At 42.4% G+C, this 15,219-nt stretch overlaps 1 protein-coding gene across 9 annotated transcripts in view; it reads right to left on the minus strand.

The window, feature by feature from the left end:
- DIP2C (DIP2 acetate--CoA ligase C (putative)) overlaps positions 1-15,219 on the minus strand; it is a 1,026,208-nt gene that overhangs the window by 549,290 nt on the left and 461,699 nt on the right. For all 9 annotated transcript variants that reach the window (XM_078663289.1, XM_078663292.1, XM_078663288.1 and 6 more), the window contains one exon: positions 7,957-8,028. In XM_078663289.1, the coding sequence (XP_078519415.1) occupies positions 7,957-8,028 (72 nt within the window). The remainder of the gene's footprint in view (positions 1-7,956; positions 8,029-15,219) is intronic.

Here is a 15,219-nt window from a genome sequence, read left to right on the forward strand (position 1 = left end):
GGAAGTCAAGTAGCTGCCTGAGTACTTTAGATAGCCGTTTTGGTTTCTGCTGCATTCTACACCACCTAGTGGTGCTGTTCTTGTGATTCGAATGTGGCTCTAACCCGGAACACGCATAATACATGCAAGCAATAAACACCAGTCTATGTTTATACATACAAGTGACAGAGACACCCATTAGTGCACATCACAGACAACAATAGTGGTGCCATTCCAGAGGCAGTATGGTTACAATCATTGTACCAGCCCATTCACTAAGATACATCTATAAAATGCAGAAATACATCCTGGTATATCCGTGCTAAGCTGGTGTACATGGCTGTGTTTAAAAAAATGCACAGAGAGAAAAACTATCAGGCAGCTACTTACGCCCTGGCTTTCGGAAACCTCATTGACAGGAGAATGTCCTGAGACGATCCGTTTTTTAGAGTCCTTGCCCTGTGCTACCGGTATCTCCAGGGAGTCAGTTTACCATACAGAACTTCATTTGCAGCCATAGCTTCATTGTGTTCACAGCAACATGCCTCAGAACCGAGCCATCACCGACCAGGGAAAGCCCAGCCTCGCTGCTAGAGGGAACTCGTGTTTCCACACAGCCAGCTTAGCATGTAATAATAACTATGACCTCTTGCATTTATACTGCCTGCACAGCCCGCTGAGGAGTCTGGAGGTGAAGGAGGGACTGGGGTACGACACCTTAGCTACTGGACAGGAGCGGACCTGGCCCGTGTAGTGCCATGTCCAGCCGCCCGTATTGTCGGTGGCACACCCGACACCCCTGGGCACCATGGAACAGACACTTTCCCCCTGGTAGAGAAAAGTGGTGGCAGCAGCACCTCATTGTCAGTCTCAGAGACTCTGTCTGAGGGCGGTGTGAAGCCCCAGTTTGTGTCGGACTGCAGCGCAGGCTAATCTGACTCTGAGAGGTAGAGGACTGTCCGGGAAGAGGACCAGAGCAGGGGCAGGTGACTTCGGAGTCTGGTCACCGCGCTGGAGAGCCACCGGACCGCAAGGGAGGGCCCCTGGGACACAGATCCGTCCGGACAAGAGAAGCAAGAGGTGAGGGCTCCTGCGAGCGCATCCACTTCACAGGATCGGTTTGTCAAAGTTCTCACGAGAGTCCAACACGCACAGAATAAACACGCGGCTGCCATTAAAACAAGCATTGGCCGAGCGGCAGTAAAAGAAAAGCTGCGCGGCCGCGAAAAGAAATCTTTTTTAGAACCGCGAGTGGTGACACGCGTGGTGTGCACGCGCGTCACCGCAGGTGCTACCTTGCCGGCCACTAGATTGCTATTACGCGCATGCGCACGCGCTCTTGTGCGCGTGATAGTAAGCTGGTCCCAGGGAAAGTAGCACTTTTCAAAGCAGCTACTAAATGTCTCGGCCAGACCAGCGCATGCGCAGGATCAGGCCGAGACCTAAATACGGCATGAACCAATGTCATCATTTTAGAAACTTGGTTTAGGAGTCAGCTTTGATTGGTGCAGGGCTTAACAAATCATTAAAAGTGTAAACCCAGGAAAAAAACATCAATGAACGGTCTTGTGAAATCAGAATATTAAGGACACAATGTGACGGAAATATAGGGAAAACAAATGTGAAGGTAACATGCTGAATTAGTGATTTATCCACCTTCCAGGGCCTGTAATAGCGACTTAATCTGAGTCACAATTTAAATTCGCCGGCAGGTTCTCTTTGGTGTCAGCAGTGAAGATTTGGGCAGGAAAATGGTGAAAGCACAGCCGCCAGAATCAACTGGAGAGCTTGGAACAAAACCTAGAAGCTTTTACTCAACAAATACAATTTGATAGGTAAAATCTGTTGAGGAAAAATCAAGAATGGAGCTGGCTACTGTAAAAGAGTTAAAACATTTATTAAAAAAAACGAAGACCTGGAAAATAGAACAACCCATTACTTTAATCACCAAGGCTTTGACAGACTTCACACCAAATTTGGTTGTAACAACTTTCAAGAGAATAGACTTATGCAGATCCAGGATTGATTTCCACAGGGATCTTTCAAAATTCAATACATTTTTAAAGGTGATATTTTATTTCTACATGCAGTTTTTAGAAGCTATAGAAAGTCTACAATATTTTTTTTTTTTTTTAGCAAAACTGTTAAGAGCTTACATTACTAAATCCGCGTGATACAAAAGCGCAGCCAGATTTAGTCACCATGTTAATTCGCCACCAAACATCACTCCTAAGTACCTATGTTGATGTACTAATTCTAAGGAGTTACCTTTCAAATCTCCTGTCTATCCATTTGGTTTCTGTACTACTGCTGATCATGTTTTTAGGAATTTATAGCTACTGTGTAAAAGCTGTGCAGCATTCTCACTATCAAGCTAGTAAAAGGAACCATATCCATGTATATATTGTTCCAGGTATATATGGTTCATACATGAGAAATATTTATGACGCCTGGCACTGAAATGTCATGTATTTTTTTAACGTTTAAGATGCTTTTTAATTATATGTATGCCACACAAAATGCTAATAAAAAGGATTTGAGGGAAAAAATGGGTTCACTTAGTCTGCATTCCACAATGCTGGAAGATAGACCTTTCCTAACTGCAGCTGCTGGTTGCTTATTAAGTGGAGTATAGCGCCCACATCTACCAAGCATAAACTGAAGATAAGGCGGTCAGCACATACTCCTGCCTCACAGCCTTTGTAATCCGTATTCCAAAGCATACATCCAGGTGTTCAAATGCAAGAATTCAACAACCTCTCCTATAGGTTGATTAACAATGCATGGTTTCATGTAGGCCCAGATACTGGTGTGTTTACAGTTTCAAAAGTAAGCATGAAGTTCACAAATGTGCAATAAAAGCTGAAGGTTTAACGTCTTATGCCTTAATGCTTCGTTAGACAATACTAATCTATTGTCAATGACGAATGGCTCTGAAACTGGTCTGGGCTATTGGATAGTTGTTATTACTGTTGCATGATTTCAATAATTGGATATACAATACCTTGGCAAATACTCAGCAAAGGGTTTTACTTTGTCACAAACTTTTGTCACACTTTGTAGCAAAGTAAGTACTTTTGCTAAGTGTAGCAAATAACATCTAACTGTTAGGTTCATGGATTTAATTTACACTCAGAAAGCAGTAACCTGAGGTCACCCATCAAGTGGTGACCGAAATGAAGCCTATTTGGCTATGCGGGAAGCAACCAATTCCAGGTGAAAAAAGACCAAACATACAAAGTGTTGTCACAATCTAAGTGAATGGTCAATACTGCAGGGCGAAAAGGGGTACACTGACTAGAGCATGTTGTGAGTGATGATATCTGTGTTTCCCTCCAGGTCTGAGAATAGATAGTATCCAAATGTCATGAAAAGGGAAGAAGAATTACTTAATGCAGAGAAAGTACTGCGCAAGATTGCAGCAGGCGATGGTGGTCTTCCAGCCCAGTGTTCAGTTGCTAGCAGCTCTCCTACAAGACTTCTTCAGAAAACAGGTCTGAAACAAAGTAGTCCTGACAAATGGAACTACCATGAAGTTAAAGAGCCTGCATAACCCTGCTACAAAAGACCAACAAAACAACTCCGTGGAAAAAGGCAGATAATCAACAAAAGCTAAGAGAAAATGTCACAACTGCACACGCAGCAACAAAGTGTGTTCTGTCTCCTTCAACTCCTGACCATCTCTCATCTCATAGAGGGGAGAAGAGTGGGAAAAGGGCTGAGCTGAGAGTTTGCGCAGCTACACCCTGTATCAGTTAAAACGTACAAAGCTAACGCTAAGTCAAACCAGCCCAGGGCGCCTGGCCCAACACCAGAAAACAGATAATACTAAACAATGCCCATAAGAAAATAGGGAACTTTGGCAAGGCAGTAAGCGATACTCGCACTGCAGAGCTATGGAATTCAACCTAGGCCACGATGTACAAACTATTGGTTGGAAACTAATTTTGCTGAGCATGAAATAAGGGCACTTAATTAAACCTGCCTCATTTCAGCAAGAAAGAGAGTAATGAAAAGGGCACTCAATGCAGATAACACCAGACCCAGGCTCTGTAAGGTGCATCTTCAAGGAGACAAATAAAAGTTCTAGTGGACAAATCAGGATGTCTACATCTTGGTCAAGTGGGTATGCATAAGCCTATTTGTTTTGAAATATTGAGGATGTAGTATTCATGAAACATGCCAATTTAAAACATTACTGTAACAACTTGAGTGTCAACCTATAACTGTAGCAGCAATTATTTGTATAGCTTGCTTCAGCTCTATTCGAGCTAACCGAGCTCATACACTAAAGTATTTTAAACTTCATGTTTGACAAGTAAATAGAACATTCAAAATAGTCTACGAACAGAATTCTGACAGTGTGTCAAAACAGGCTTAACTGCTCCAATATCCTGTAAAACACAAACTAATTATGTTAACTGAACTTTGAACCCGATCCAATAGATTTTAGATCGTAAGAGAAGTTGATTTCCAAAGAGTTCTAAGTGGTACGAAGTCGGCAGACTTGACCTCTTCTAACTTCACAAACGTTTTCGTCAAAACTTCACAACTTTAGATATCTTGCGAACTTTTTAAAAACAAGCATTTGCAATGCAACTGGTCTCGCGTTTGCGAGCGTTTAAGCTATTGGCATTGTAAATGACAATGCCTTTTAGTTATCTGCTTTGATAATTAACACATAATTAAAAGGCATTGTCATTTACGATGCAGTAGCTCAAACTCTTGTAACTGCGAGACCTACTGCATTTCAAAGAAGCGGCCACGTGGTCCTGGGCTGCTTGGAAAGTGAAAGCATGTATGGGGCGCTGAATGTTGCAGGAAAGCATGTCGTGCCTGCAGTAGGAGAAACCCATTAAATGAAATAGTGCTTCCAGACTAAATAAGACATACCCTGTAACAGAAGGAAGTAAAAGGACTAATCCTCATGGGAGGTTACAAATGAATACAAAGCGGTACTAAGGAGGGACTAACCAGCCTATTAAGAAATCATAAGCAAGCATTTACGAAGGACAATGACAAGCCAATGACAAATATGAGCGGAGAGTGTGAGGGGCTTCAAGTCCATACTCAAATGCAGCATATCTCGCAGAGCAGCGCATGCACTGGTCAGGCTCGACCTAAAAAGGATTCCCAAAAAACCTTCTCTATGCAATAAACGTCTCCTACAAAAAATGCTTTTGTAGAAAGATCCTGCAACAAAAACAACTTCTCCAATAAATATCTTGTTCAGGTAAATTAATTGCACAAACTGTTCCCACTGCTCCCAAGAATCCTATTATGTTTTTACAGTCAAGCCCGTATACAGTCCACTCCAGTACCAGATTTAATTGAATGCCAAACAGACGAGTGCCTAGTCTTTTAACAGGAGACTCCAATCACATCATATAGTAAGTCTAATTTTAAAAATAAGCATTTGCAATGCAATAGGTCGCGCATTCGTTACATTTAGAGCTATTGGTGCTGCAAATGAGAATGTTTGTTAGAATCTTTTAGCAGAAAATATCTTGGCTGTAGCATAACTAATAAAAGAAAATCCATGAAGTAAGGAAAGGTGCAGTACCTTTGCCTGTTACATGGTGTCCCTGTGGACCTCTATTTGCCATATAAGGTACTGAACCCTTGAACAATGAAGAATACAACTCACCCCCTGGACCGGGTCCAGGCCCGCCTTATTTATTCCCAAGCAACAGGGCTTGCAGACACACACATAGCACAGTAGAGCTTAGCCTGCTGCTGCGGCTGTTGTCTTGCTCAAACTCACTACAATCCATGATGCACACACTGAAATTCCGGCGTGCAGGACGGAGGAAGATGTAACACTGCGCAGGAGTAAGAAAAGACTGCAGAAAGCCATTTGCCTAATGCCGCACTTTAGCTTCAGATGTTTAAAGCAAAAGCGCTGCGTGCCGTGATTGGTAAAAATTAAATAAATGGAAAAGAAATGCGGTGACGGTCTGCCTTTTTTATTTACTTTTGTAGAAATTGTGGCACGCCGCGCTTTAGCTTCAGATGTTTAAAGCTAAAGCGCGGCGTTCTGCGAATTGCTACATAATTAAACAGATAGACAAAAAAGTTGTGCGTCTGCCATATTTTTTTTCTATGTATTTACTTTTGAAGCAATCGCGGCACGCCATGCTTTAGCTTAAGATGTTTAAAACGAAAGCGCAGCATACTGACTGCCATTGCTACAAAAGTAAATAAATGGAAAAAATGCGGCTGCCTCCCGCCATTTTTTTTTCTATTTATTGACTTTTGTAGGAATGGTGGCATGCCACACTTTAGCTTCAGATGTTCAATGCTAAAGCGTGGCGAGCAGCAATTGGTACAAAAGTAAAGAAATGGAAAAGAAATGCGGTGGGCGTTTGCCTTTTTTTCCTATTTATTTTCTTTTTTTTACAATTGCGGCACGCCGTGCTTTAGCTTCAGATGTTTAAAGCTAAAGCACAGCATGTCGAGATTGCTACAAAAGTAAATAAAGACAAATGCAGAGTCCGCACTGCTTTTTTTTATGTGTCAATGGGCTATTGTAGCAATGGTGGCATGCCACGCTTTAGCTTCAGATGTTTAAAGCAAAAGCGTGCCGTGCCATGATTTCTACAAAAGTAAATGCGGTGGCCACCCGTGCAGCATGTCATGCCTGTTTCCGCAAGACATTAATTAACTAAATAGTGCTCACTAACTGTTAATGAAACCTAGAGAGTAAAGAGACATGTAAGAGGGGCAGAAAATGGGCGGAGTATAAAGTCCATACCTGAATACAGCAGATCTCAAAGCGACAGTGCAAGCACTGCCCAGGCGAGACCTAAAAATGCATATCAGCCAATGACATCAGCAATGTATTTCAAAGTCCGGAAACCAATATGACTGGCAAAATAACCATATCAATGTGATCCCACTCATAGCGATGGTTCAGGATCTCTCTTCCAGTCATCAAGGCAATCCACTCAAGCCACACCACTTTAATCCTATGGCCACTACACTATCTCCCTCCAGAAACCAGATATACTTTTAAGATGGTTTACTTTGCATACAGATTAATTATTTAGGTTAGTTAACCTACGATAAAAAGCAGATCGAGCCCAAAACGTTAAGATTAGTGCGAAGCAACAGTACCCTGATCCTGGAGACCCCACACTTCACCCTGTCCCAAAACATGTCTGTTTCAAAACAAGAATGTAAAACAAGAATGTAAATCCATCTATGCAAGTTGCTCCAGAACAGTGACAGCTAGTCAAGACCACCAATACTAACTGGGTTACCACAACAGACACCCTACCTGATACGGTCTCAGAACGTAATGTAAGGAGGTCCTAAAGAGTCATCATCTCTGATGGTTGACTTTGCATGGTTCACACAAAAAAGAACTGCGGGATAAGCACTCACAAAAACCCGGGGAGATTTAGGATTCTCAAGGACAAGACGTGGGATAACTATAAATAGCTCTTCAGACTAGCAGTTGCCGTAGAGTGTAATTCTATCATGTACATATGTGGCTACAGAATCAGTTGGGCTGCGTTTGTTTTACCCTAAATGCATCGCGATTGTAACAAACGTGTCTTGGAAACAGTTCGCTTGTGCCTTTGCAGAAGGAGACAATATGACACTAAATATATCCCAGCAGCGCTTGGTCCATACGACGCGCGCACATCAGCATTACATAATGAAGTCAAGTGCAGGCGGCCAGGGATGGAGGCAAGCAGCGTCTCGTTTCCAATTACCACACGGCTTATCAAATATAAAAATAGCTCGGTTTACAGTGCAGCGCGGGCGCCGTCCCACCACTCAATACCAGGCATACTTATGCATGAATGGCCTGAAAATGGAAAATCAATGCGCCTTCTTAGCCGCCGAGTTACTTCGGCTACGAGTTTAATCTGGTCCTTTCGCGCAGATGCAACAGCGAGCGGCGCAGTCTCAAGCAGCAAGGAGCCCCCAAAACCCCGCCACAAGTTAAAAGGGAAAACATGTACATACCTGGCGGCTGGGGTAAATAGGCTCCAATTAATTTTGATCTTTTCTTTTCATACCCTTTCTGCGTGATGTCACCTGTCGAAGAACAAAAAATGGGCAATCAATAAAACGCTTTAGGTAAATGCGTTTCATTTGCTTAATGGTCTCCGGTGCCATGAACAGGCATCACCTCGTTAACACAACATAGGAAAGAACGGGCAACAACAGGTCACACCACCCACACAACCGAACCACGGGCAGACACTGGAGGCAAAGAAGCCCGTCTGATTAATTGGAGAAGATCCTATTCTGATACGCTGCTAAAACTCGGCTTGCACAAATGATTGGACGTGCATTAGGTTAATTAACAATGGATTATACAGAAGGCTTGCGCCTGATGGATGTCAGGAAGAATTATCTATTAGAGCAAGCATCACTGAGGGTACCACTCCTTACAGGCACCAGTCAAACAGATACTTTAGCAATTCTACTCTGGGAGCTACTGCCAGATCAAGAAAATACAAAAAAAGAAACTTTGCACACCATGTTTTAAGAGTTGTTAGTAAAAAAAACAAGATATCTGCTAGATAAAAATAAAGAATACCACATTGGAATGAAATAATAGGCATGGCGAGGTGTTGCAAGATTTATGTGGTGTAAAAGCGTGTTATTCCAAACAGGTGGGCATCTGTATACAGTGATAGTTTGCCAGATGTTCTCACACAAACACCAGAGTCCAAACCAGTAAACACGTCTATCTCTTGGCGTGTTACACACTCTGACATGGCTTCCAGGCCCGGGGTGTTCGGCTTAATCTACCTTGATGGCAATCGTTTATGGCATTCATACACATCACTTGGCAGGTTTTTAGCGGGGGTAACAGGTGGTTACAAAAGGCATAATCTCTCAGAAGCATATGGCCTATCGGAGGCCCATAGCTGCTTGCCCATAACCCCCTGTGTAAAGACTCCTCGGAACCTTAATCCTGGCCTGGGTGGAAGGCCATATGCGGAAATACAGTGTAACCATTCCTTGCGCCCATATGCGCTGCATATGTGATCTGGCGGGAGCAGGATAAAGGTCTGAGCATAATAGAGTTGCTATTTTTCCCCCATATACATTAAGCATCAGTTGAGCTCTTTTACACATCACTATTGTCTATATGTTTGTCATTTCTTTGAACAATTCAGAATACAACTGTCACAGGTTATTTTCAGTCACGAGAAATGTATTTTATTTTAAACAAAGCAAAAGCACTTTCTACTAGCAAGGCAACAATAGCCACTTGTCAACCCCACACACTGTCATCCCCACGCTCTATCCCACGACTGCGAGCCGGGGCTCCCCGAGTGCCGAACAAATACACCGCAATAACAAAGTACCGCAATAACAAAGTACCGCAATAACAAGTAAAAAATCCTTTCACCCTTTGAAAGATAAGCTTTATCGGTTGTAACATTACAATAAGTTAGAGCTGTTAAGGACAGGTCTGTTCGCATAGCCTTTGATACACAAGAACACCAGCTACACAATTCACTTCTTCACAGAACAGCAACCCAAATATAGGCAGTAGGGTAAACATCTGTATATATATATATATATATATATATATATATATATATATATATATATATATATATATATATATATATATATATATATATATATGCAGTAGGGTAAACATCTGTCAAACTGTTTCCTGGTGCCATGGAAAGGGTTTCTAAGGAAGGGTATTTGGATTTACTACACGGTTTACACCCAACAGTTGAGGCTTCATTAAAAATAATTGGATATTTTTCAAGAATAGGCGCCGAGTACCTTTCAATAGAAATAACCTTTTACTGTGCAACTCGCTTAGAACCATTGACATATTCATGTGAAGGTTTCCACCTGCCGCATAGATGAAAGAGGTTTTTTTGCCTCAGGCAAAAACCATGTACAGACCTTCAGATGCTTCATTCACTAATAACAAGGTCTGTTTTGACGCTATCTGTTACAATCTGGCGCCCTCTGGAGGCTATTTGTGATCCTTCTCCCCTCGCCGCAACACCTTTTTGTGACGCAATATTGCCCCCTCTAGAGGCTATTTGTAGGGGTGCACTGTAGCAGCTTCCTGCAGTACCTTTAATGTAGGGCTGGCCCTGCCCCTCTTACAGTGTGCATAGATTTCGGCATTTTAGGGGATTCAATTACATCCCAAGAATTCAATGCAAGTGAATTTTCAGGCCTATTCTTTATGCTTTAGTCTTACATTTGTGGATTTGTTCACAGTGTGCCCCAGCCATAAAAGTAACCTTAGGAGAAGGAAGGGTGTATTTGTACAGGCAACATTTTGTTTTACTTCTCATGAAAAATATATTCTACGTGGCGAAATGCCTTGTCTCACACTGCCTGACATTATAGGGGTGCTGTGGCATTGTCACTGAAAAATTGGTGAACAAACTGGTAGCGGAAAAGCATGTCTCCGATTATCCAGAGCGCTATGACTTTGTAGGTGTTCACATTACTAATGAGCCCCTTCCTTTCCATTTCCCTAGAAATGTCTGTGCTCTAACTCACACTAGGCATCCAAATGGACACAATGTATCACTTTAGGAATTTCTCAAAATATTAATTTTTCCGAGACCTCAATTCTATGACACAAGACAAGTGTTCATGCTAGCAAAAAACGCTTTTTATTGTGCACCAAATTAAAACGGTGTGCAACAACTTTGGTGACTCAGGCTCCTGGTGCATAATTTGCACGAGTATGACTGCATAAATACTAAGCCTCTCGTTTATAAACACACTAATAAAAAGTTATCTAACCAACATTCTATGGTTTTGATATTTAAGTCAAACTCTCATCAACAACTAATATAACTCCACCACTTAATAGCTGCCCCTTTCTGCTTCAGGTTAAATGTTCATTATTGGAGGTCCCCAGGTGAACATCTCTAAAGTTTTCTCGTAAACAAATTTGTTACTAATAAATTGGTTGTAATCTTACAACTTTTAACTGTCATGATTATTAGATGAACTTCAGATTATTGCAAACTCAGAAGGTCAATCATTCCACAATAGCATGCGGGCAGCTCAGTGTTATACGGTGATGTAATGTGACAGACATGACTGTGGTAAAAAAAATAAGTGGCTGAGTGGAGCAGCAAACGACACTTTGGTTCTACTCGGAGCTTTACTGAGAGCTTTTTTGAAAACGTTAGCAATGTACTACAGGGTTCTTCAACTAAAACCCTTGGAAAGAACCCTGATTTTTCAAATTTCAAATCTACAGTGCTAAGTAGCTTAGTAACAAGAAACTCCCAAGAAATGTACATGTAGCAACAAACCGCTCAGATGTGAACAAGCATAGGCAATGCAAATAGGTCTGTTGTACATGAATGTTGTATGGCTTTTCTCTAGGTGGAAGAAAAGAACTTAAGAATAATATTGGTTAAGATTAAAAGGTCATATGACAGTTGCACTTTCAAGCCAGACGTAAACATCCACGTAGGTTAATGACCACTCTCTTTCCATCTGAGCTGCCAGAGAGAAAACACCATTAATTTTCAGATCTCTAAGTCCCTTTATTAGCATTACAATATCATGTGTGTGCCCTTGAAAGTTCAAGCTCAGGCAGCTGGACAAATAAACAAAATGGTTGCAGCTGTGTAGACAGCAAGCACTTTTTTGTGGAAGCACAAACTTCTGCCCAATCAAAACATGTACATCTGGCTCCCAACATGTGGGCGGAACAAAACCTCCTCTCTAGTGAGTTTCATAAAATTGTCTGGCTATAACTATGCTGTCAAGCTAGACCACAAGAAATGGAGTGCAACTATTACTATATTCACTTGTTCAAAACAACAAACGTTAAAAAAAAATAAGATGGAGTTAATTAAAAGGTGAGGAAAACGTGATGGGTTAATGCCTGAATTGTCCTCAGCTACTGATAATTGCTCTGGACCACATTCCCATCCGTCCTTTATTTGCTCACTGTGCCATTACAGCTTTGGCTGGAATGCTCCATATACAATAAGACAATGGCTGATTTGCGTCTGGTTGATTCTGGTCTGTAGTGGCACAGTAAGTAAACAAACAACTGCCGGGAATGAGGCCCAGAGTAACGGCCAAAGGCTCCAATTAATCCAAACATTCCACCCATCCCTCTTTTGCTTTTTTCAGTTAAATTTATATCTACATTTCGAAGAACGTTTCGAACAGGCCCTATTTTTGCATACATAAAAATTGGCAGATCGCTATTCTAACAATTGTTTGGTCTGCATATTGTTTTATACAGTGTTGGTGTTGGCAAATAGTCATATAAATGACACTAGATGGCACCCAGGGAACGTTAAGGTCTACCATAAGTTCTTCCTAGAAACAAAATAATGGCTGCAAAGATTTGGAAGAGGTATTCCTTTGCCCTTTTACAAACTTTATTCGACAATTAAGTCATAAAAGTATACATAAAATATACAAATGTTAATAAAAAGACAATTTAAAAACCATACAATAAATATTTAAAAAGGTATTAAACTACAATAGACTATTGTCGAATTACAATTAAAAAGTCTAAAATCATTTCGTCAGTATACATTTATCTAAAGGAGGATTGCACAAAAAATCTCGAGAGTTACCCCCAATATACATAGGCGAATACAGCTTAGTCTTTATATAGTTACCGCTATGTGTTTTGTGCGGATTACCCAAGCCCATCTCAAGAATTTAGCCACATCAACAGCAATTCTGGGCGTCGGGTCTGTAGCTAAAATTCTCAGAGCCTCATCATGCTTATGTATCCCAAGGAGTTTACATATAGGCTTGATCCACATCGCTCTGGGGCCAATATACAAAGGACAAAAGAATAGAAAATGACTTAATGACTCTTGTTCCTCCCCACACTTGGGACATCTGTCATTACCATTATTTTCTGCCCATTTTACTGTGAAGGTTCTTATTGGTAGTGATCCTACCCTAAGCTGAAAATAAAGCTTTCTATCCTGTTGTTTACCAATAATGTCCCAATATTGTTCCAGATGTGGATAGGCTTTAATATCCATAAAACGACCAGTTAAGTGCGTGTGGAGACCCTCGGACCTCTCTTCAGCAATCACCATCCCCCAATACTTTTCTTTTAATGATTTTTTACAGGGGAATTGGGCATTTTCCGGATCCTCCCATAGTTCCCTCATTCCCAGTTTGAAGAGTATTGATCTAATGGCCTTCAGCCAGTGTATTCTATGGCATGGGTCTTTATCCATTATCTCCCTTAGTCCCTGGGCATAGTGCTGTAATTCTTCTGTGGTCCATAAACGGCGCCAGTAGAGTAATGGCCGCAGAAAGGCAAGATCTTGGACTGCCTTTTTTCCAAGATCCCACATTAATGGTTTTAACGGGGTACTTATAGGAACGCTAGTAGCTTTCCGTAGAAATTGATTTTCTGCTAGCGTTAGGTTTCTTAGATCTTCGAAACCCCAAAGTTCGGCTCCATAAAGGGCCGAACCTAAAACCTTCATCCCGTATACTTCCAATAAGGGGCTAATAGGCTTTGTTGTTAAGGAAGTAAATTTTCTCAAAAGGATACCTGCCTGCTGGGGGAGTTTTAGCACCGAAATGTCCAATTGGCTAGACCACCCCAAGTCTTTCTGAAGGGTAACACCCAAATAGGTGAAGGCGTCTACCCGCTCCAGGGGGGAATCGTTCATGTTGATCACCCCTTTGAAGGGTCTAATAGACCCGCACATTTTACGGCCAGTCAGGACCATATACTTGGTTTTTCCCATGTTTATTTCTAGGCCCCTATTCAAACAAAAAACTTCAAACCGCTTTAATGCTTGCTGGAGTCCACTTGGAGTCTTTGCAATAATGAGCGTGTCGTCCGCGAACATGAGGATCGGGACCTGCTCGCCAGACATCGCAGGGGCATGAGTCGGGACCAGGGAGAGGATATCCGCAACCCCATTCACGAAGAGCGAGAATAAGGTTGGTGCCATGACGCATCCTTGCCTCACTCCACGCTCCACCGGAAAGGGTTCCGTAACCTCCCCCTGGCGACCCCAACGAACCCGAGCGAAGGTGTCCTCATGCAGGCGGACAATCAGACTCAGTAGTTCAGGTGCCATCCCCATCTCCGCTAGGACTTTCCATAGTATATTGCTAGGGACCAGGTCGAAAGCCGCCTTTAAATCAACAAAAACGGCATACAAGGTGCCCTTTTCCAGGACCACGGTACGCCAGTATAACATGATAAACCGGAAGACCTGGTCTATGGTACTTGTTTTTGGGTGGAAACCAGCCTGAAGGTGACTCAAAATGTTGTCATTATCCATCCAGGTCTGGATTCTGTCCAAAATTAACCGTCCCATAATTTTTTGTAAACAGTCAATTAGACCTATAGGTCTATAGTTGGCTGCGAGCGACTTATCACCCTTTTTATACACCGGCACTATTTCTGCCCCTTTCCATGAGATAGGCACCTCCATCCCTTGGGCTATGGCATTTGCCAAATACAAAATATATAATCGCCAGCGCCCCCTGTTGTTCAGAAATAAGTCAGCGGGGACACAATCCATGCCTGTAGCACGGCCCTCAGTGACCTGGTCCAATGCCCTATCCACTTCACTCTGGGAAAAGATAGGCTCCTTATACACAGTATGGACAAAAGCTTCTTCACTCTTACCATCAGCAATAGCAGCATATTGGGGCTTAAAGTAGTCAACCCAAGAATTAAGATCTACATTATTATGGGGATTTTCTCGATATCCTCCCCTATCCCATTTAAAAATTTCCCAAAAAAGTTTGGGATTCTTGGCGGAGCATGCCAGTTTCAGATCCTGCCACAGGCCCTCTTCCCAAGCCCTTTTAGCAATATTTTGCTTAAGCCTGTAATTTGCACGAGCCGATCTTATTGTACCCATATCTTTGGATTTTAGGGCTAGGATTTGTGGAGAAGCGTGGCTCAGTGGTTAGAGGCGGCAGACTGGGAAGCTGAGATCGACCGTGGACCAGGGTTCGATTCCCTGCCTTGGCGGGTCTCGGGCTCAAAATTCCACGGACTCGACAATTCTCGCTCTGGTGCCTACTCAACTCATGGGGTCACACTCTGCGACTCTGGGCAATAGCTTGCTTAATCTCCACTACGGCCCCTCGCGGCGGGATGCCTGGCTTTCACCTTGTAGACACCCTGCTGGGGTTTCTCACAGGGGAATACCAGGACGGGTTCCCTAAGCAAGCGCCGGGACGCTTACGGGCAGCTGTGCGCTTTACAAGTTCAACACATTTACATTTACATTTACATTTACTCTC

Source organism: Lissotriton helveticus, chromosome 10, assembly GCF_964261635.1.
Source record: "Lissotriton helveticus chromosome 10, aLisHel1.1, whole genome shotgun sequence".
In the NCBI taxonomy this organism is placed as follows: domain Eukaryota; kingdom Metazoa; phylum Chordata; class Amphibia; order Caudata; family Salamandridae; genus Lissotriton; species Lissotriton helveticus.